Raw genomic sequence first — 22,430 nt, 5'->3', positions numbered from 1 at the left:
CCCCATGCCTGAAGTTGCTGTGTCTGTACCACTGAGCTTATTCACACTTGTTGTACTTTCTGACTCTTTCTTTCCAGGAAGGATTCAAAGAACCTCGGGGATCAGTGGCACAAGGGAATCCCCATCGAGGTCATCCCGATGGCCTATGTCCCCGTGAGCCGAGCTGTGACCCAGAAGTTTGGGGGTGTGATTGAACTTCGAATGGCTGTCAACAAGGCAGTAAGTGGCCAGGGAGGTTTCTGGAAGGCATTCCAGGCTCTCAGGGCTGTGTCCTCCTTCCTGCTTCCATTAGGTCTGCGCCTAGACTGGGCAGGTGGCTTCTGTTTATTTATTTTTAATCAGCCTATTGGTTTACTTTTAGAGCCCTGGCTTTATCAGTTTCCACATTCAAACTCATGTAGATAAGACTATACTTAATGCAATGCATATTCTCTGTACAGATGGGCGTATTTTCTGTCCCTCGGGATCTATGCTCCTTAGGTTATCTCTGGTCTTTGTACCTGAGGCCTGGATCTCTGACTAACAGCTGCCAAAAATGGGTTTTGGGAGGCCCACCTGGGGCAGAAAGTTATTCAGGTTTCATGGTGTAATTTTATTTTTCCTCCTCTTTTCTCATTCTGTGGTTAAATGAAGTAGAGTTTCTTGGGGGACGTGAATTCCTCCCCAGGAATATACTCCAGAAACTTAGTCCAAATGTTTCTCTTCAGCTTCTAAAGTGGGTTGCACAGAACTTTTTTTTTTCTTATACTTAAATAAACAAAAAAGCAACAGCAATACTCCAAAAAATAACTGTAGTTGCAGACAGAACTATTTATAAAAAGTTTGGAACGTACAGAAGAGAAAGCAGATTATCTGTAACTCTGCCCCGATGAACTTTTATTTTGACGTGTTTTCTGCCTGATGTTTTTGTGACTTTTACAAAATCATAATCCTAATCATACCGGTTGTACAGAGCTATGATTCTGGCTCCCTGTGTAGCTGAAAAGCCAAGAGGAGATTGTTGGGGTGCCCTCTCATGGCTGGGGTTCCTCCACACTAGAGCCCAGCATCTTGCCTTCGTGGGGTTCTGAACTGGCCTCCCACCCCTTCTCCAGTTTGCAGAGGAGTCCTCATTTCCTTGCCTTTGACTGTAGTGTTCTGTCAACATTTATGCTCCTCAACGCTTTCTAGTGCCCAAAGCTGTTGTGGAATTCTGGATTACTTAAGTAAAACTACCCCCAGCCTGTTTGACCCCAGGACCCATCTCTGCTCCCTGTCTTTTAGATGGGTCTGCCCCACCTGGGGGAGCGTTGTCTTACGTTGCATTACTGATGGTTCTTAACGTGAGGCTGTGGGAGTGTTGAACCATGTTGGTAGTCTGTTCTGTTGCTGTAGTTTTTCACTCTAGTAATAGCTAAGAATCAGTGAGCCCTCGCTGTGGCTAACGCTTGCCCATGTGGCTTACCCACAAGCTGCCTGATGAGGTATGTTTCATTATCCCTTCTTTGCCGTTGAGGAATCTTGAGGCTCACAGAGGTTAATGGCTCCTGTGAGATCTATGCCTGGATGGCTTCAAGACTCCAGTTCTGACTCCCAGGTTCCTGCCTCCTAGAAAGCACGAGGCAGGGGTACTGGTTGGAGCGGGTTAATTAAGATACTTGTCTTTGGTTGTCACCTCCGCTCTCCTGCTCCCCTCTGCCTGCCTGTATCTACATGGCCTCTGTAAGTGTGGGGAATTATCTTCTAGGGTCCTGTGGTGACGGATAATGGGAATTTTATCCTGGACTGGAAGTTTGACCGGGTCCACAAATGGAGTGAAGTGAACACAACGATCAAAATGATCCCAGGTAATGGGAGTGGCGTTCACTGAGCACAGACGCCCATGCCCTTCGCAGCTGTCCCCTGCCTCTGGCCGTGGATGGATGTGGGCTTTGCAAGACTTGGTCGGAAAGAATTTCCTTCATGCTGTGTTTGGAATTCCTAACTTCACGCCTTTGCCTTTTCCTTCCGAGAAGAGTTATTGCTCACCTAGCAGCTTCGTTGGTTGGCATTTCACAACCCATTCAGTTGGTGTAGGCCTGGAGCTGATGGGGTGTCAGATGGGGCCTGCCTTGAAATAAGCGCACCATCTCTGCGAAGAGCCTTTCCTTTCAGGAGCTTGACTGCAGCCTTTTTGATTTTGGCATGTTCTCTGGGGGAGAATGACTCAGGTCACCCACACATTAGATTCCTGCCACAGGCAGGGTGCTGTGACACGTGTTACAGGGAGTTCTCCTGTCAATAGAACGTGGGCTCTGCCTCAGGGAGAGTTGATGTGAACCTGGGGAAAGCTGTGTGGGGCTGCGTAGAAGCTGTGCCTACAAATAAGATGGAATGTGGAATACCAAGAGTCTAGGGTTGCTTCTTCTACGAAGCGTGGGGAGGTTCATGGAGGAGAGGTGACTTTGGACCTGTGCCTTAGTGTAGAGTGATCCAGACACTGTGCTAAGTGTTGAAAAATGTCTCGTTTGATGCCCCAATTTAATGAGATAGTCATAGGGGAAGACACGGATCGAGGAAGGGTGCATGATTTGCTCAAGGGCTGCAGCCCCAAGGTGGGAGCCTGGGTTGTCTGCCTCTAGACCCTGAACTCTTAGTCCTTCCTTCGTCGAGAGCCAGGTCAGGAGGGGGTTGTGTGACACGGACCTTTGGAGCAGGGGGGTGTCTGCAGTCCACCTTGTGCCAGCGACCTGGGCCCTGGGCGAAGGCTGGGTGGGCAGTGTCGGGGTGAGTTATGAGTCCAGGCCAGAGGTGGTACTGAGGGCTCATGCGAGGGGATTAAAAAGAGGAGGCAGATGTGAGAGATACAAGTCTTATGATATCAAGCGACTAAGAGTCCAACTGGGAATATTCCATGACATGAAGTATTCTTGGGCCAGAGCAAGCTAATGGGGCAGACGAAGTCAGTTTAGTAGATTGTAGTGGCTAGGAGTGGATTCTGGAGCAGACATCCTGGGTAAGGATCCAAACCCAGGCTTGCTCTATCAATATGACCTTTGTGCAGTCAGTTAAATCTCTGCACCTCAGTTTCTTCCTCTGTAAAAGAGGCTGCTCTTAGTACCTACCTCATAGGATTGTTGGGAGGAGTAAATGAGTTAAAATGGTGCTCAGCACACATGGAAATATTTGTTGAATGAGTACATCCCTAGGAAGGAAGTATACTGTCTTCATCATTAATTAAGTTGCTAGATTACATTCTGATTTACCCATGCTATTTGGGAATGAAATACATATAAATATATAAAATGAAAAATATATAGACATGTAATAAAGAGCGAATTCTCCAACCTTACTTTAGTCTACTATTTTAGTCTTCTATTGACAATCTTTTTTTTTCCAGATTTACTATGTAAAGAAGATGGGTTGAATTATGCTTATTCCCTTACTTAGTGTTAACTTTTTAGTGGAAGAACTAAAGAGCCAAGAAGGCAGGAGGAAGAGAAGCCATAGAGGTCACTGTTAGTAACATGGGAGACTTAGCCCCGAATGGTAATACAGACAAACCCAGGGACGGCACAGGAAACCGCTCACCATTGCTGGCGCTGTTCCTCTGTAGGTGGATTTCTTGCAGTGCCCACTAGGTAGCTCTCTTGCACCTGTTCAGACCTTTCTTGGTGTATTGAGACATTGAGATCTCCTTGGTGAGCAGATTTCTCCCCTGCTTTGCTCTCCACCTTAGTAAGTATAGACGCTACATCCTAGAGAAGTTCAGAGTTTCATTAGGAACTTAACATGAAGAAAACGAAAAAAGAGAGGCTAGATGTTAAATTATTTAGTGCAGTGCCACCAGGATCATCAGTGCGGTTGGTTCTCTTTCCTCTTCCTCTTTGGTCTCTTAAGATACTTGCTGCTGGACCATGATCAAGGGAGGAAGAGAGGGCAAGTTTCCCTGTCTGTCCTGTCCCCCTGCCCTTGTCCCATGTACGTTCATTTATGTGAGGACACTTAAACTGGTCCATGGCTGGTCACGCCCTTGGATGTTCCATTGTTTGCGCCCAGAGCAGAGGTTCTTTCCCCCATGTTCACACTGAGCCACCTCTGCCCTTTCCGCTAATTGGGAGGGTGGGGGTAGGAGTGGGTCAGTCGCTCCTGGCGTCTCAGTAATCTGAAGAGAGGTTGCTGTAAGATCCGACCTTAGACTGCTGCCGTGCACCTCTGCTCTTTCTTTGAAGTCTTTTCTGGAGCCAGTTTGGCTTTCTCTTGGATCAGGTGGAAGCTGTCACCTTGTATTACAGAATTTTTGAAAAGGATGGGTCTTGAGTGGCCACTTGGCATGTCTTTGGGAGGCCCCAGTCGTGGCGGCCCAGTGTGGTGCTGGGGACCTCTGTGTTTCAGCAGCTCCTTATTCTACCTGATGGCTTTTTATTGCCGGTAGATGATTTTATTTGTTTATGTACTGGGGGCTGTCTTTGAAAATTTTAATTTTATTTATCCTTTTGAATTTACGTAGTTCAAAATTACAAGAGTAAACAGTGAAAAGTCTCTATCTTCTATCCCTTTTGCCCTTCCCCCTGTCTGGAGGCAGCCAGCGCTGCCAAAGTTGTGTGTCCTTCTTGAGTTGATCTTTCATAAACACAAATCAGCCCCCGCCCCATCTCCTTTTACATAAGTGACAGCACACTAGACACGTGGTTTGCTTCCTATTTTTTTCCCATCTTGAAGATTATTATGTAATGGTTCACAAAAGAGCTTCCTCATTTTTTAAAAAAAATAATTGCATGGCATTCCATTTTGTGGCTATCACATAATTTATTTAACCAGGTCCCCACTAGCAGATATTTGTTTCCTTTTTTTTTTTTTTTAAGAAGGGAATTACCAGATCAAAGAATAAGTGTATCTGATTTTGCTATTGGTGCAGAATTGCCCTCCATGGATGGCATCAGTTTACCCTTCTGCCAACAGTGTATGCAGGTGCTGCTTCCGCTACACACTGGGTCCATCAAACTTTTTTTTTTTTTTTTAAGTATTTATTTATTTATTTATTTATGGCTGTGTTGGGTGGGTCTTCGTTTCTGTGCGAGGGCTTTCTCTAGTTGTGGCAAGTGGGGGCCACTCTTCATCGCAGTGCGCGGGCCTCTCACCATCGTGGCCTCTCTTGTTGCGGAGCACAGGCTCCAGACGCGCAGGCTCAGTAATTGTGGCTCACGGGCCCACTTGCTCCGCGGCATGTGGGATCCCCCCAGACCAGGGCTCGAACCCGTGTCCCCTGCATTGGCAGGCAGACTCTCAACCACTGCGCCACCAGGGAAGCCCCAAACTTTTTTTTTTTAATTTTAATTTTATTTATTTATTTTTGGTTGCGCTGTGTGGCATGCGGGATCTTAGTTCCCTGACCGGGGATCGAACCTGTGCCCTCAGCAGTAAGAGCTTGGAGTCCTAACCATTGGACCTCAGGGAATTCCCAAACTTTTTTTTTCGATAGTTGAACAGTATAGTAAGTCCCCTGCATATGGACGAGTTCTGTTCCAAGAGCACATTTGTAAGTCCAATTTGTTCATAAGTCCAACAAAGTTAGCCTAGGTACCCAACTAACACAATCAGCTATATAGTACTGTACTGTAATAGGTTTATAATACTTTTCACACAAATAATACATGAAAAGCCAACAAAAAATCAAGAAAACATCTTACAGTACGGTACCTTGAAAAGTACAGTAGTACCAGCTACATCACTGCTGCTTTTACGCTTGCTTCCAGACATCCTGGGCTTGAAACAAAGATAGTATACTACTGTACTCTATGCAGTACTGTACAGTAAAGTACACAAAAGCACAACCACTTGTAGAGGATGCACGGATGTGACAATGTATGCCAGACACTTGAACTTATGTGATTGGATGTGCGAACGCAAGTTCACATCTTTGAAAGTTCGCAACTTGAAGGTTCGCATGTAGGGGAATTGCTGTATTATCTCACTGTAGTATGTGTATATACGTAAATATTTTCAGCGAAGGTTGCTTACGGTTGTAGTTAATTCTCACTACTGAATAGTATACCATCATATTTATGTGTGTGAAAAAAAGTTTGTATATCCATTCTACTCTTAGGGGCATTTGGGTGTTTCTAGTTTTTAGCTATTAGTAAAAGTGCTGCTGTGAATGTTCTCATACATGTCTTTTGAGGGCCTAATATATACCTTATATACCAAAGAGTAGAATTGCTGGATCATAAGGTATGAATATGTTCAGCTTTAGAAGATGTACCAACAAACATTTTCCAACGTGGTTTTGCCAATTTACTCCTACTGTTAGCGTGTGGGAGTGTCTTTGCATTCTAGTCAAATTGCATTATACTCATTCTGGTGATTGTGTTGTGGTGTCTTGTTTTAATTTGCATTCTCTTTTGACTAGTTTGAACACCATTTTCTATGTTGTTTTTTTTTTAACTACTACTTTATTTATTTATTTATTTTTGGCTGTGTTGGGTCTTTGTTTCTGTGCGAGGGCTTTCTCTAGTTGCGGCGAGTGGGGGCCACTCTTCATCGTGGTGCGCAGGCCTCTCACTGTCGTGGGCTCTCTTGTTGTGGAGCACAGGCTCCAGACGCGCAGGCTCAGTAGTTGTGGCTCACGGGCCTAGTTGCTCCGCGGCATGTGGGATCTTCCCAGACCAGGGCTCGAACCCCTGTCCCCTGCATTGGCAGGTGGATTCTCAACCACTGCGCCACCAGGGAAGCCCCCCATTTTCTATGCTTATTGGCCATTTTGGATAACCTCTTTTGTGAAGTACCTCTTTAAGTCTTTTTTTTTTTTAAATAAATAAATAAATAAATAAATTTTCTATTTATTTTTGGCTGCGTTGGGTCTTCGTTGCTACACACGGGCTTTCTCTAAGTTGCGGCGAGTGGGGGCTACTCTTCATTGTGGTGCGTGGGCTTCTCTTGTTGTGGAGCACGGGCTCTTAGGCGCTCGGGCTTAGTTTTGCTCCGTGGCACGTGGGATCTTCCCGGACCAGGGCTCGAACCCGTGTCCCCTGCATTGGCAGGCAGATTCTTAACCACTGCGCCACCAGGGAAGACCCTCTTCAAGTCTTCTGCCCATTTTTCTACTAGGTTGTCTGTCGTCTTATTGATTGGGGGAGTTCATGTATTTTGATGTGGTATATGCATTGCAAGTATGTTCCAGCCCTTTGTGGGGAAAACTTCTACGGCTGGTAGTGGGATTGAGGATGACTGGGAGTGGGAGCACTTAGAGTGGTCATGGAGGGCCTCTCTGAGAAGATGACCGGTCCAGACTAAGGCAGCAGTGTGAGCAGAGGCCCTAAGGCCAGAAAAAGCTTTGCGCATTTGAGTATAGAGGGAAAGCCAAGATTGCAGGGGAGAAGGGATTGCAAGAAGAAATAAAAATAATCAGAATCTCTTTTCATTGTCATGAGAGAGGGAAGGCTTTAGACTTGTCATTTCTTTGTCCAGTGCTGTTCATGGTAGTTGCTCCTACTGACCCTGCCCTGTGATCCTGGTTTTCTTCTTGCCTTGGGAACCTGAAACTTAATGCTCCCTCCCGTCCTTCGTCCTGCAGGCGTGGTGGACACGGGCCTGTTCATCAACATGGCGGAGAGAGTCTACTTCGGGATGCAGGACGGCTCGGTGAACATGAGGGAGAAGCCTTTCTAAACCGGCCCTGCAGGAGCGGAATGTGTTCCCCTTGTGTCCCCAGCCCGCCGCCGAGGCGGACATGCCTCTCCAGGAGCCTTTGCCTTAATGTATCTGTGCCAGGTGGACACTTGGCAGGGTGGGGGGTTGAGGGTTAAATCTGGTCTTCTGAAGTATTGTTATTAAATGTCTTTTTAAAAAGAGAAATATAAACATATATATTTTTACTATTAAAAATACTCAGTTGTTTTTTTATAAAGTAGAACTTGATTTCCTGTTTTATATGAAACATTTACCAAAAAAAAGGAGGACTGTCTTTTAAACTTTTAACTTGAGCCTGCTTGCTGGTTATGGTGAAGCCTCTGAATATTGGGTTTGCTCAGAAATGTAAATCAAACTTTTTTTTAAACTGGTGAAATGAAGGGCCCAGCCAGCAGTGATTCCCTGATGCCTTACTGGAAACACTGGAGTTTGTTTACTTTTCTACCACACTGTTTTATTTTTAGTTTTTGTTGTGTACAGACGCACAATGTGTAGTTACGTGTTGTAAGATGTGAATGACAAAAGTCCGGTGAGTGTAGGGGTGTGGTGTGTGTGACTCAGAGTGTGTAGACCACTAGGGGGAAAATATGGGGGCTCTTTTGCTGAGAACAGGGGGTTCATTCAGACTCCTCTTGTTGGAAGCCGTTGTCTAGAAGTACTTGCCAGTACTGCCAGAGCACTGCTGTGAAACACCTTTAAATGATTGTCTTTTCGTCGTTAATATTTTTTTTGTTTCTTTATTGTTATTTGCATGGTTTGGCATCAGAAGTTGTTACCTCTTTATATTGTTTGAAGGTTGAAATAAAACAGTATGGTGCCATTTTGACTGTTTGTCTTTACTATGGAATTTTTGTCAGTTTTGCAGTAAAATAGGAATCAGTTTTGCTCACCCATTTTACATTGGATCTTTGATAAGGGGTAGAATTCACTCAAGAAATCTTGAGCCAAAGAGTAGACAAATATTACCTTTACTTCTGAGAGAGCTTGATGTCAGTTTTATTCCAGAGACCTCTGTCAAATAAGACATTAGTTTTCTTTGTTAATAGAGGATAACACATCTGAACAAAAGTCACAAATTATCCCCAAGTTTCACACCAGTCACACTTTTGATCTTGGAAGCCGACAAGCAGTAAAATGGGTAACCTGACTTTTCTCTGTGTTCTCCCAGTCTGTCCTCTTCACAGTGTGCCTAACGAGCAGGGAACCGTCCAGAAAGCCTCAGATGGGAACAGAAAGGCTGTGATCAGCTCAGTGATGGTTCTAGATGGGACTCAGGAATCCATCCCGTTGCAGAGGTGTTTGTGCTGAGAGCCCTGATACCCCTCCGCCACGTGCTGACTTCGCACGATCCTCAGACAGTCATTTCACTCGCCTTGGCCTCTGTTCTGAAGCTTGGATTATAGCTGCCGGACTTAGTGGCATTGGAATTCCTGCTAAATCAAGTTGCAGAATAAAAGTCAGTCAGTCAGGACTGAGCATTGACGAGGCTTTCTTTGCTGAATTCCTTCTCTTCTTTGCTTTTAAGGTGCTCTTTAAAAATAGTTGCCTTGGGCTTCCCTGGTGGCGCAGTGGTTGAGAATCTGCCTGCTAATGCAGGGGGCACGGGTTCGAGCCCTGGTCTGGGAGGATCCCACATGCCGTGGAGCAGCTGGGCCAGTGAGCCACAACTACTGAGCCTGCGCGACTGGAGCCTGTGCTCCGCAACAAAAGAGGCGGCGATAGTGAGAGGCCCGCGCACCGCGATGAAGAGTGGCCCCCGCTTGCCACAACTAGAGAAGGCCCTCGCACAGAAACGAAGACCCAACACAGCCATAAATAAATAAATAAAAATTTAAAAAAAAAAAAGTTGCCTCACACATTGTGAGGAAACCTATTGTTAGGAGTGCTTTATTTTTCTCCAAGACTATTTTGGTCTGGATGATAGGTAATTTTTGCACAAAATGGGCAATAGGTCTTAGCTGAGAAAACTTGATAGAACTGATTTTTGGAATGATCCTTTAAAGCTCTTGGATTAAATTCGGGGATAAAGATAAAGTTAAACTGGGCTTCTGAAAAATGCCTGTATGCTCCACAGCACATGTAAATCCTCAGAGGGTTTCATACGCCTTCACACCTGTGACTCAACTGCAGTTCCCTTAAGTGTGAATGTGAGGTTTTTCTTCTCTTGAAGAAGAAAAAAACACCTGCTGTGCTTCAGGTACGCATACAGCAGTTTGTTCTAGAGGTCAATTTGGATTAAAGTTTCTTCAATAAAATTGTTAGTAAATGTGATCTTGTTGGATGGACACAATTTGCAGGCTTATGATCAGTCGGAGGGGCACAGGGCAAGCTGCAAGTCCAGTGTTTGGGAAAGGTTTTTATTTATTTATTTATTTATTTAATTTTATTTTTGACTGTGTTGGGTCTTCGTTTCTGTGCAAGGACTTTCTCTAGTTGTGGCAAGCGGGGTCCACTCTTCATCGCGGTGCGCGGGCCTCTCACTATTGCGGCCTCTCTTGTTGCGGAGCACGGGCTCCAGATGCGCAGGCTCAGTAGTTGTGGCTCACGGGCCCAGTTGCTCCGCGGCATGTGGGATCTTCCCAGACCAGGGCTCCAACCCGTGTCCCCTGCATTGGCAGGCAGACTCTCAACCACTGCGCCACCAGGGAAGCCCCTGAGAAAGGTTTATAACCAAGTTAAGCTGCCACCTTTCTGGGAGACATCAAAGGGGAAAAATAATCACTTGGATTTGAATCAGATCGATTCTACTTTGGTTTCAGCTAGAGCTCATCAAGCTTTGATACTCTTCAATCATCAAGTGTTTTTCAATCAACAAGTCCCCATCACGTGCCAGTTCTTAGTGGGGAATAGTTGGGGGCCGGAGGGGGGAGGGTGGGGACAGAGACGAGACACCTCCTGTGCTCCAGATGCTTCCAGCCTTTTGGGCGAGACAGATTGACAGAGGAATTGTCAGCGCAGTAAGGAGGAGGGGCCGTGAGGTAGGAAAAGTTACCAGGTGACTGATGACAGAGCCCTACCTGTCCTCACTGTGTGCAGGTGCTGGCCTGGGCCTTTGGCCTGTTGTCTCACAGCAACTTGGTGGTGTCTGTTCTTTTCATTTGAGGAGTGGGAAGTGGGCTCAGATAAAGTAACTTGTTCAGGTCATACACTGGAAAGCAGGCCAGACTTTTCTGGCTCATAATTCCAGGTGGTTGTAGGACTCTGAAGAGTTGGTGTTCTTAATTGTTGTACCCATCATTTGTAACTTGAATCACAAGTAATTTGTAATTTGTTAAAGTACTGAAGTTAGTGAATGGTTTATTGTGTATGTCTGTATGTGTATAGACTCATGGGTAATCCTATAATAATAAATTTCTGTTCTCTAATGAGCTTTCTTTTAATGGGAGAAAGGAGCAGGACATTGTACAACCTAGGGTTGGCTGTGGGAAGGCCGTTGTAGGAGTTGGTCCTTAATGCCACCACTGATTTTCTCCCCTCCCATGCTTGTTTCCTTTCTCCCCTTTCCAAGATACACGCACAGTGGCAACCATAGGCACTGCTAGCCTGGGAAAGATGTTTATGGCTAAGGGTTGTTAGTTCCCTGTAGCCAAAGACTCTTCAGAACACGTAGTTGAACAAAATTGGTTTTATTGACCCACTGAGTGAAGGAAGTCACATGCCATGGGGAGTCTTTGTCCAAGGGTGTTAGGACTTAGAGGATTTAGGCTTATGCCTGGGGCTTTGGGGGAGGGTTTTGTTCTGGATTGGAGGTCATCAAGAAGCAGGAGAATTCTGTGATCGGGCATCTTAATTTTCACTGCGAAGGTAAGAAGGGAGTGAGGCTAGAGCTGGGATTGGTAAGGAAGCAGCAGTCACTCAAATAGCCAGGGGAGGGGGATGTCTGGTCCTGTTTGTGGTTTGTTAGATGTTCATGTTTTGTCTCTTTTATGGAGACAAAATGATTATGGAGTCCTCTCGTGTTTGTCGTCACAGTCGCAGAGTGGCTTTGTCTGATGGTGTTCTGTGAAATTGTTTATGATGCACAGGAGAACACAACAGCCTTGCTGTGGGGTGCCAGGCCAGCTCTTAGCAACGCCAAGACTGGGCGAGAGAGCCAGGCCAGTTCCCAGCTGTCAGGGGCTGCACTTCTCTTTCTCAGGATCTCCTGACCCCAGGATCTGGAGACCTTAGTGTTCTATGAGCTGCTCTTCCCTTCCCTTTGGTTAACAGGTACTGAGCACTTTCTGTGTCCTGGGCACTGGGATGGAAGAGTCAGGCCACAGATACCCTGTGATGTGACTCTAGCCTTCAAAGACTTCATTGGTGCCATGAAGTTTGCTCACTTCCTGTCCCACCTAGCAGCTGATGCAGCCAGATTTAGGATTGCATCAGCCTTCACTCTCCACTAACCCAGTAATCAGTTGATGTTTTTGACACAGGTTCAGTGCCTTTGCTTTTTTAGTAACCAGGTTGTATTGCAGGACAGCAAAACACTCCAATATAGCCTCACATTCAAATGTGCCCAAGTTGACCTCTGCAAATAAACATCTCTCACGATGCTTTGAGAGGGATGGAAATGTGATGGTTAATGAGGGCAGTGTGGTAAGGTGGAATCCAGAGGGGAAGGGAAGGGTCTTCTCTGGAAAGGCCACCCCAGTGTTCCGTGGACAATGCATTATGCAGACTGATTCAGTGTTGCAACTCCATCACTGAGAACATCTCCGCCCAGCAGCAAGGTGGGAGAGGAAGCAGCTTCTCTGGGAACGGGAGCCCTGGCTGCCTGCATCTCTGTCAGCTTCAGCCCATGGGCAATAAGACCCCCAAATGTCTCCCTGATGACAGAAATACATTGGAGGGAGTTCCCAGGTTCAAGGGTATTCCAAGCTGAGTTGCAAATAGGAGAGTTGCACGCATCCTCATTTTATTTCAGAAGATGTTCTTAGTGGAGTGTTAGGCCCATCTCCAGTCTCTGATGAGTTCAGTTCAGATTAGAACTCTGATCTGAGTTTAGCTCTACTTGGCCCACGTTCCTGGGCCAGTGGTGCTGCCTCCTGTTTCTTTGTGAACTTGTAAGAAGCATTCACAAGGCGAGAGCCCGCAGGGAGCTGGCACCCAGGGCAGTACAGGTATGGTCCAGAACAGCACTGCCCAGTGGAAATGTGAGCCACATATGCTATTTTAAATGTTCTAGTAGCCACACTAAAAAGGTAAAAAAAAAACCAAACAAAAAACCCAAAAAACAAGACAAATTAATTTTAATAAAATATTTAACCCAGCGAATCCAAAATATTACTATTTTAACACATAGTTGATATTTTACGTTTTTTTTTTTTTTTACTAAGTCTTCAAAATTCCATGTATATTTTACTTCAGTACATCTCATTTTAGACTAGGCATATTTCAAGTGCTCAATAGTGGCTATAGGATTGGGGAACAAGGTTCTACAATTCAAGTGGAACTCTGGTGTTGTCCTTGTTCTGGCTTTTTAAAGCCTCCTTTGATTTCCTGGAGCAAGCCTGGGTTCTCCTGTGGCCCTAGATTTTTTTTAAAGCCCACAGAGCATTGAGTCAAATAGAGGGCTCCCCGGGGGCTCCACTCAGTTGACCCAATTTTTTTTTTTTTTAATCTCTATCTATCTATCTATCTATCTATGTATCTGGGTTGTGCTGGGTCTTTGTTGCGGCATGTTGACTCTCGGTTGTGGCATGCAAGTGGGATCTCGTTCCCCAATCAGAGATCGAACCCGGGCCTCCTGTATCGGGAGCGTGGAGTCCTACCCACTGGACCACCAGGGAATTCCCATCAAGCAAATGACTTTTTTGACCTTATAAGTGGCCTTAACTCCAGGAAAGAGAATACCATTCCTTCAGCTTCTGAGTTCAATGATTATTTTAGTTGAGGTATACTATTTTTTCTGAGAGAGGTAAGTATGATTAAGATAGTAACCTTGGTTTGGAATTCCATTCTTCCACTTACTAACTTTTGAATAAGTTATTTCACTCATAAGCCTTGATTTCCTCAGTGTAAAATGGCTATAAAAATGTTACCTTTTAGGGTAATTTTGAGGGTTAAATGAATTAATTCATGCCAAGGGCTTAGAGCAGTTATTGGCACATAAGGCACTTGAATGTTTTATTCTCATTAGACTGCTGTGGACTTATATTTTCTAGATTCCTTGGGCCTCACAATGAAGGGCATTGGGATGTGCAAAATAGCTTGCTGAAAATAATTAGGGGGCGCATTGGATGGGGAAACCATGAACTGAGTCATAGGTACGTGGGGGTTCCCTGCCCTCTGCTTTTGAATGTGTGATATTTTCCATAATAAAATTTTTCTTAAAATGGCTTGCCAACTTTTGTTCTGGAATTTGCTGAAAGAAAAAATTGTTACAATAATTTTAGATGCCCCTAAGAAGTGCCATATAGGATTATCGAGATGTGTGAGCATATGTGTGTGTTCTGCTTGGGAAAGTCAGGGAAAGCCTCATAGGGTAGATGGTCATTTAGTTGTATCTTTAAAAACTTTTTTTCAGCTCTGTTGAGATATAATTCACATACCATACAATTCACCCACTTAAAGTGTACAGTTCAGTTTGTAGTATATTCACAGAGTTGTGTAGCTGTCGCTACAATTCTAGAACATTTCCATCAACCCAAAGAGAAACCCCTTGTCCATTAGCAGTCACTCCCTATTTCCCCTCAATGCCTCCCACCCACACCCCCCAGTCCCAGGCAACCATGAATTCATTTCTCTTTTTAAAAAAATTAAGTAATTAATTTTTGGCTGCATTGGGTCTTCGTTGCTGCACGCGGGCTTTCTCTAGTTGCGGCGAGCGGGGGCTTCTCATTGCGATGGCTTCTCCCGTTGCAGAGCACAGGCTCTAGGCGCATGGGCTTCAGTAGTTGTGGCACACGGACTCAGTAGTTGTGGCTCGTGGGTTCTAGAGCGCAGGCTCAGTATTTGTGGCGCACGGGCTTAGTTGCTCCGCAGCATGTGGAATCTTCCCGGACCAGGGATCAAACCCACGTCCCCTGCATTGGCAGGCAGATTCTTAACCACTGCACCAACAGGGAAGTCCCATGAATTCACTTCTTGTCTCTATAGATTTGCCTCTTCTGTAATTTCATATAAATGGAGTCATACAATATATGATCTAGTTGTGTCTTATTTAGCATAACGTTTTCAGTTCTTGTTCATTCTTATAGCATGTATCGATACTTCATTCTTTTTTATTGCTGAATACTATTGTATGAATATGCCACATTTTATTTATTCATCAATTGATAGACACTCGGGTTGTTTCCACTTTTTATGAGTAATGCTGCTATGAACATTGATGTACAAGTTTTTGTGTGAATATGTTTTTTGTTATCTCCTTGTCTGTTTGTACTTCCTTCTTTCGATTTAAATAAATTTTAAAGCCTACTGTTCTAATTCCTCTGTTTTTTGTTTTCTTTTTTACTGTTTATATTTTAGTGACTTTTTAAAGTGGTTGTTCTAGCTGCTGAATCTTGAGGGAAGAGTAAAAGACCACCAGGTAGGCAGTGGTGGGTGGGGGAAGAGTGATGTGGAAAGAAGCATTCCATGGAGGGGGAACAGAATGTGCAAAGGCAAGGGTTAGTGAGGACCTGGTGGGTACGGATACCCTTGAGGAGCTGTGTATGGGCGACAAGTGATGGTGGCTTTGGGGAGGAGCTGAGAGAAGGGAAGGCAGGAACCACTTACTGAAGGGCCACGTTCACCATAGCAATGGATTATGGTCTTAATCCTGACAGTGGGGGATTTAGGCAGTGGAGACGTATGATCCGTCATTGCTGGCGGCAGGGAGGAGGGTGGGATGAACAAGGCAGAGCCTGGGCTGGAGAAATCAGTGATGAGTTTATAGAAAATGTTCAGAAGGGCTTCCCAGTTTATTTGAAGATTTTGTTTTTTTTTTTTTTTAAAGGCTGGTAGAATGTTTTCTTTACAGTTTCAGGACACAGCAAGTCTGGGTTGTGCAAGATGCCAGGAAATGGTCTATCATGTGGGTACTTCTTCTGAGCGTCACTAGTTACCCTGGGGGCAGGAACTTTGGCACTTCCTAAATCCATTTACCTTCAAAGTGTTTCCGTTAAAATGATCCATTGTTTAGGAACCCCCCAAACACGATGAGATATAAAGTGGAAGTAAGAAATAGGATTCTTGGGAAGGAGACACAATCATCAATGTCTGTAGAGGGAGATCAATATATAAAAGGCAGATATGCAGAGGCAGATAAAAGGCAGGTGCTGAGTTTAACAGATTTTTTTTTTAAAAAGTCAAGTTTACTGAGATACAATATATAGAGAGTAAAATTCACTTTTTTAGTGTACAGTTCTGTGAATTTTAACAAACACACACAATTGTGTAACTACTGTCACAGTCAAGATGCAGACCATTTACATCACCCCAAGAATACCTTTGTACCTCTTTGTAGTTTACCCCTCCCTCCATTCCCAGTCCTTGTCAACCACTAACAGATTTTTTTATTTTCCCTTCTCCAGCATCTGAAGCCCCTATATATATCTGGGGAATTCCTCACTGTGGGAACTTGATGTGAGGCATGTCTTTCCCTTTCTACCACAGCTGAAATGTCCATTCTTCCTGCTCCCTGGCTCCTAGGGCATGGACTCAGGCTTGATCAATGGGCTGCTCCTGCCCAAGGCTTGAACCTTAAGGCAGTGTCCCAGCTATCTATTGCATAGTAAACCGCCTCAAAGTGTAGTAGCTTAAAACCACCACCACCGTTCATTTGCTCACGGTCCTGCAAATTGAGCAGAGCTTGCTGGGGATGGCTCATCGCTGTTGTATGCGGCTTCAGCTGGGGAAACTTGGCAGAGGCTGGAATGTCTGGGAGATGCCTGGGCCTCTCACTCTCCATGGGCCATCTTGGGCTTCCTAACAGCATGGTGGCTGGATTCCAAGAAGGAGTGTTTTTGTGGAAGCTGGAAGGCTTTCTCAGACATTGCACGATGTCTCTCTCACTTAATTGCTCAAAGCAAGTCGAAATGCCAGCCCAGATTCACAGAGGTGGAGAAATAGACACGATGTTCTTCTGCTGGTGGCATCCAGAATTCAGTGGTGGGTGGCAGCAAGGCCAGGAGTGACATTCAGGGTAGCAAAAACAATATAGCATCTTATTCAGACCATTTTAGGGTTAGATCTTGGCCATATTTCCAGTGTGTCAGGTACCCTTGGTTCTATTTTCTAAACCTAATTTTCCAGTCTTCCCATCCGTTTTGGAGCTGCGTTATACTCTTTAAATAAATCCCATTTCTGCCTAATTTAGCCAGAACCAACTTCTGTTGTTTACATCTAAGAAGTCTGCCTGATACCCCAATCAATAAGAGAATCAGTAAGGACTGTACAGTAAAATAGTAAAATAGATAATTTACCAAAGAGGAAAAGCACATGGCTAATAAACACCCAAAAAAGTTCTATCTCACTGGGGCTTCCCTGGTGGCGCAGTGGTTAAGAATCCGCCTGTCAATGCAGGGGACATGGGTTTGAGCCCTAGTCCCGGAAGATCCCACATGCCACAGAGCAACTAAGCCCGTGCACCACAACTGCTGAGCCCACGTGCCACACCTACTGAAGGCCACGCACCTAGAGCCTGTGCTCCGCAACAAAAGAAGCCACCGCAGTGAGAGGCCCACGCACCACAATGAAGAGTAGCCCCTGCTCGCCGCAACTAGGGAAAGCCTACACACAGCAACGAAGACTCAATGCAGCCAAAAATAAATAAAATAAAATAAATTAAAACAAAAAAGTTCTACCTCACTAACAACAAAAACAAAACACATCTAAGATAAAACAATAGCCACCAGATGCCTTTTTTTTTTTTTTGCTTATAAAATTAGCAAATAAGGTAATCAATGTTGCAGAGGGCAAGGTGAGACAAGCTCTCTTTAGACCTCTGGTAGGATTGAAAACTGGTGTAATCTTTCTTTCTGGGGATTTTGGGGCAATATTTACCAAGAATCTTCAAATGAATCAATCCTTTTTAGTCGCATCCAGGAATCTAGTCTGATCAAATACTTATAAATGTAAATAGAAATTTATGTACAAAGATGTTCATACCAATGTTATAATCTGGCAAACATTAGAAGTTTGAATGACACAAATCAGTTAAGGTGTGATGTCATGAGATATTATGCAGCCATTAAGAAAGTTTTGTAAAGAATGAAAGATACCAGAAAAACTTTATAGAATAATATTGAGGGATAAATTAACCAAAGATTGTAGATGTGAGTGACATATGTCAGTCATGACCTAGTCAGGAAAGTAAACCACTCTAGGCATTTCAAACAGAGGGAACTCATTATGGGAAATGCTTCACAGGAGATGGAAGGGCAGAGAATCAATCCTTATGTTAAAACAACTCAGAGATGAGTGACGGCCACAGGCCACTGCCCTCCCAGGGCTGGAGGAGGTGGTGTTACCAGAACCCAGAAACTGGGCACTTGGTAGAAGCTAGGACCACAGAGGAGATGTAGCCAGTGCTGGAAAATTCCTCCCCAAAGCAGAGAGGGACTAAGGCCTTGGTTTAACCCTAACTCCCACTCTGTAAACTTTCGCCAGCGCCTCCCATCAGCCAACCAGCCAAAGTCAGTCGGCAATGGAGCCAAGGGCAGGAAATGCATCTGACAGTAGATGGAGCATGATCTCCACTAGATGAAAATTGTGCATATTAAATGATGTTAAAATTAATAGTTATTTTGCTGATGGAATTATATATGACTTTTACTTTCATGTCTTTTTGTATTTTCTAAAGAACCCAGACAATATTACTAAAAAACATGGTGAGTATATTCAGGGGAGATGCCAAATATTCTTACAAAGATAATATGTACCTAAGGATGGATGTGATGCAGTCAAACAACAGCGTTTTAGATACTGGGTCTCTCTCATTAAGCTCCAGGCTTTAGTGAGTGGTCCTCCTAGCGCTGGATGTTCTCTCTTCATGGCAGCCAGCAGGGGGCACGCCAGCCCCGCACACAGGTTGGCCGGCAGGCTGGGGTTTCCGGCGGCCCTTGCCGAGTGGGACCCTAGGGGAGAGGTTGCTCTGTTGACTAGCCTGGCCCCAAGAGATTTGTCTCTGTCAGGCCTCCATCTCAGAGCTGCCCCTCCCTTCCATTTTACACAAGCTATTGCCAAGATTCATGAGAAAGGCAAGACAAGCACCCCTGGAACTTGAGGGGCTTTCATTGTCCCTTTGGGGTGTTTGGCACATGTGTCCATTGAATCTTGAGCCCCACTGTACTGATTATGCTGGGCCTAAAGGGACTTTCCTGGAGGTGCCAGTGGTCACTGGTTAGACTCTCAGCCCTAGATGTCATATAACAGTACATGCTGTACGAATCCATCTTGGCGTTTCCTTGAGTATGGACCTGAAACTGCTGTGTGCAAGGCTTCATATTTTGCAGTTTCTGCTGTTTCTTCAAACTATCTCACCTAAAGCGACTGATTCTGGTAGACCAGCTTGGGCTGCTTCACCAGCGAAATGCCAAAAGTAGTTCGAGCTGCATTACTGAGTGGCCAGAGGACTTTTTTTTTGCGGTCAACATGAGTACCTTGACAGTCAAGGTACCTCTGTTCACCTAACCTTTATCTTTGCCTATCCCCCGGGGTACACAGAGCTTTCGCATGGCTGGAAGTGCAGGCTGGGCTGGGCTGGGCTGGAATTCCTGCCTTCCCGAAGCAACTCCATGACCTCTTCAGGCAGATGATCTTCCCTGGACACCTATATACAGGTCCCCAGGGGTCACAGGAGATTGCTCTAGGGAGTGGGGAAGCTTACCTGGGGGAGAAGGGGTCAAATTCTGAATAGTGGACATTGTAAAAATGTAGCAGGTCTCTGATACTGAAGGCACCTGCAGCCCCATCAGGAGCCGCCCTGGGCTGCCACTAGGGCCCCCACAGTGAGTGCTGCCAACCTGCTTCCCGTACAGAAACTCTGGGGTAAGAGCTGGGCCCTGGAGTCCCAGCCAGGCTGTGTGTGTGTGTGTGTGTGTGTGTGTGTGTTGTTGGAAAATCCAAGGGAGGTCCAGTGAGGTGGAAGCATAATTTCATATAATTCCAGATAGTGTGTCTTTTCCAGGCATCCTCCCTCTGACTCCCCAACGGAGAGAGTGTGCTTTCATTTGGGTGGTTTCCTTTCCCTTAATAAGTATAGAATGCTTTACAACCTTATGCTGTTCTGTTTTGGGAAATGAGTTAAAACTTCTCTAAGGAGAAGATTGCTTTGGTGAAATGTAATTAAAGAGATTGCCTAAGCAAAATACAATTAGTAAGCGTTAAGAGGGTGACATGCAATGTTTTTTTTAGTTTTATTGTTTTTTTAAATTGAAGTATAGTTGATTTGCAGTGTGTTAGTTTCAGGTGTACAGCAAAGTGATTCAGATATATATATATATATTCTTTTTGAAATTCTTTTCCCTTACTGGTAGATGCAACTTTAATTGGGAAAAATAAGCATAGTTTCATCAAAGTAAACTATTTTAGGCATGAAAAGTTGAGTCTCTGATTAAGCATGAATCCAGGCTGATAATGCTTGTAAATGTTGATCTGGGAAGTTCTTGGGGTACTTTACAGAGCTGAGAGCTGGGTCCTCTGGGCTGATGGCTTAGATCAGCTCCTTTCACTCAAGTACAATTTTCTTGGGTTTTATTTAATGTACTCTTATTTTTTATTGAGATATAATTCACGTATAATAAAATTCACCTCAATGCATTCATCTTCCTGAAATTGATTGCTGTTATGTAAGATGTATGCATAAGTATTTTTTTTTAATAATTTTTTTTTAAAGAGCTGTTTTCTTTTTTTTTTTAATTTATTTATTGATTTATTTATTTTTGGCTCTGTTGGGTCTTCGTTTCTGTGCGAGGGCTTTCTCTAGTTGTGTCAAGCACGGACCACTCTTCATCGAGGTGCGCGGGCCTCTCACTATCGCGGCCTCTCTTGTTGCGGAGCACAGGCTCCAGACGCGCAGGCTCAGTAGTTGTGGCTCACGGGCCTAGTTGCTCCGTGGCATGTGGGATCTTCCCAGACCAGGGCTCGGACCCGTGTCCCCTACATTGGCAGGCAGATTCTCAACCACTGTGCCACCAGGGAAGCCCTGCATAAGTATTTTTACATTTATGTTTAAAAGTTTTGAGGAGAAAAGAGGAATCTTTCTCTAAGTAACCTTGTAGATTTTTGTTTTTAATTATGGCAAGTACTCATTAATTATAATTTTTTCTTTTTGTTCCTTTTTAAAAAAATTGAAGTATAGTTGATTTATAGTGTTTCCGGTGTACGGCACAGTGATTCAGTTATATATATATATATATATATATATATATATATATATATATATATGTATATGTATATTCTTTTTCAGATTCTTTTCCATTATAGGTTATTACAAGATATTGAATATAGTTCCCTGTGGTATACAGTAGGTCCTTGCTGTTTATTTTATATATAGTAGTGTTTATCTGTTAATCCCTAATTCCTAATTTATCCCTCCACTCTCATTACTTATAAATTCATTTCATGGGGCAAAATATATCTTCTGCGTACCCCTATCCATAGGAACCTCAATGGATCATGTCATTTTTGTATACCAGATACAAATAATGGCAATTAGTAAATGATCCCAAATATTTATCCAAATAAGAGACTGAATTCTAGAACTTATTTTTTGAATACTTTTCTGTAATTAAAATAATTAACACTTTGAGAACTTGAATTTTTATAGTAAGGAAAATTCTAAAAGAATTCCAGAAGTATTGGTTTTGGAAGTAGTTCAAAAATTAGTTTGCTCTGTAAGGAGAGTTTATGTAGCATGTACCTCGAGGTCTCACTTCTTGTTATGTCTTTTCTAACATTCCAGTTTTGGGTTTCAGCTCACTTTTATTAAAAAACCTACTTGAGAACTAAAGTATTTTATTAAAAATTTATTAGTCTGGGGGATATGGAGTGGTGGAGAGAGAATTATTTCCCATGATTTTTCTTTTGTACTGTATGAGTGTTTTGCCAAGTTCATGGATTACCTTTTTAACAATCAAATGGAAAAATTTTCAGTAAAATACTTGATGCCCTTTAGTGTTTTTCATTAACCTATTTCTGCCTTTTTAAGTCCTTTCAAGAATGGAACTAGACAAATGGGTGTGAGAAATTAGAGAGAAGCAACTTAATTGACTAAAGCATGCATCTGCCCCCAAACATACCCTTGGTAATTTATTTTAGGCAATTGTCTAAACCTAAAGTATTTTCAGTTCTCAATCCAGAATGACTGAACTTATTTTTATAGTTCACGTGTCACTTGACAATAAAGGATAATTTCAGATTCTGAGAAGTATTTGCTGTAACTGGTAGAATTTAACCTTTCAAATCACTGAGTCCAAACTGTTAGGAAGCAATAAGCTCTCATGTTTGTCTGGTTAAATAACAGTGCTTTATTTACCTCGGGTGCTGGGGCACGATCTTCGCAGCTGGGGAATGATCTGCCCAGGGCCTGGGACAGAGCTGGTGCTCAGGAGGTATTGGTTCTATTTGAACCTGAAAACAGAATGATTTATTTCTGACTTCCACTGTGAAATCTTGGTAATATTTTCCTGTTCCTAAATATTACTTATTGGAAAATGATATTCTAATAACAAAAATTTTGAAGGAAGAAAATTCACAAATTTGAACTTAATATAACAGTTTTAGCATTTTGTCCACGTTTTCTCTCCAGCCTTTGTTCGTAGGCACATATATTTTTACATAAAGCTAATTGTAAGGCATATAGAGTTCCACAC

The 22,430-nt window shown here is 43.8% G+C and overlaps 1 protein-coding gene across 1 annotated transcript in view; it reads left to right on the top strand.

The window, feature by feature from the left end:
* The window catches only part of RPIA (ribose 5-phosphate isomerase A), a 32,929-nt gene extending 24,458 nt beyond the window's left edge, over positions 1–8,471 (top strand). Inside the window, exons 7-9 of the mRNA XM_059943239.1 lie at positions 78–219; positions 1,727–1,826; positions 7,532–8,471. Coding sequence (XP_059799222.1) covers positions 78–219; positions 1,727–1,826; positions 7,532–7,626 — 337 coding nt within the window. The 3' untranslated portion in view covers positions 7,627–8,471. The remainder of the gene's footprint in view (positions 1–77; positions 220–1,726; positions 1,827–7,531) is intronic.
* Positions 8,472–22,430: the final 13,959 nt, after the last annotated feature.

The sequence above is a fragment of the Balaenoptera ricei genome, chromosome 13 (genome assembly GCF_028023285.1).
Source record: "Balaenoptera ricei isolate mBalRic1 chromosome 13, mBalRic1.hap2, whole genome shotgun sequence".
In the NCBI taxonomy this organism is placed as follows: Eukaryota; Metazoa; Chordata; class Mammalia; order Artiodactyla; family Balaenopteridae; genus Balaenoptera; species Balaenoptera ricei.
The sequence above is the reverse complement of the archived record's forward strand: the minus strand, read 5'-3'. Positions and strand labels throughout refer to the sequence as shown.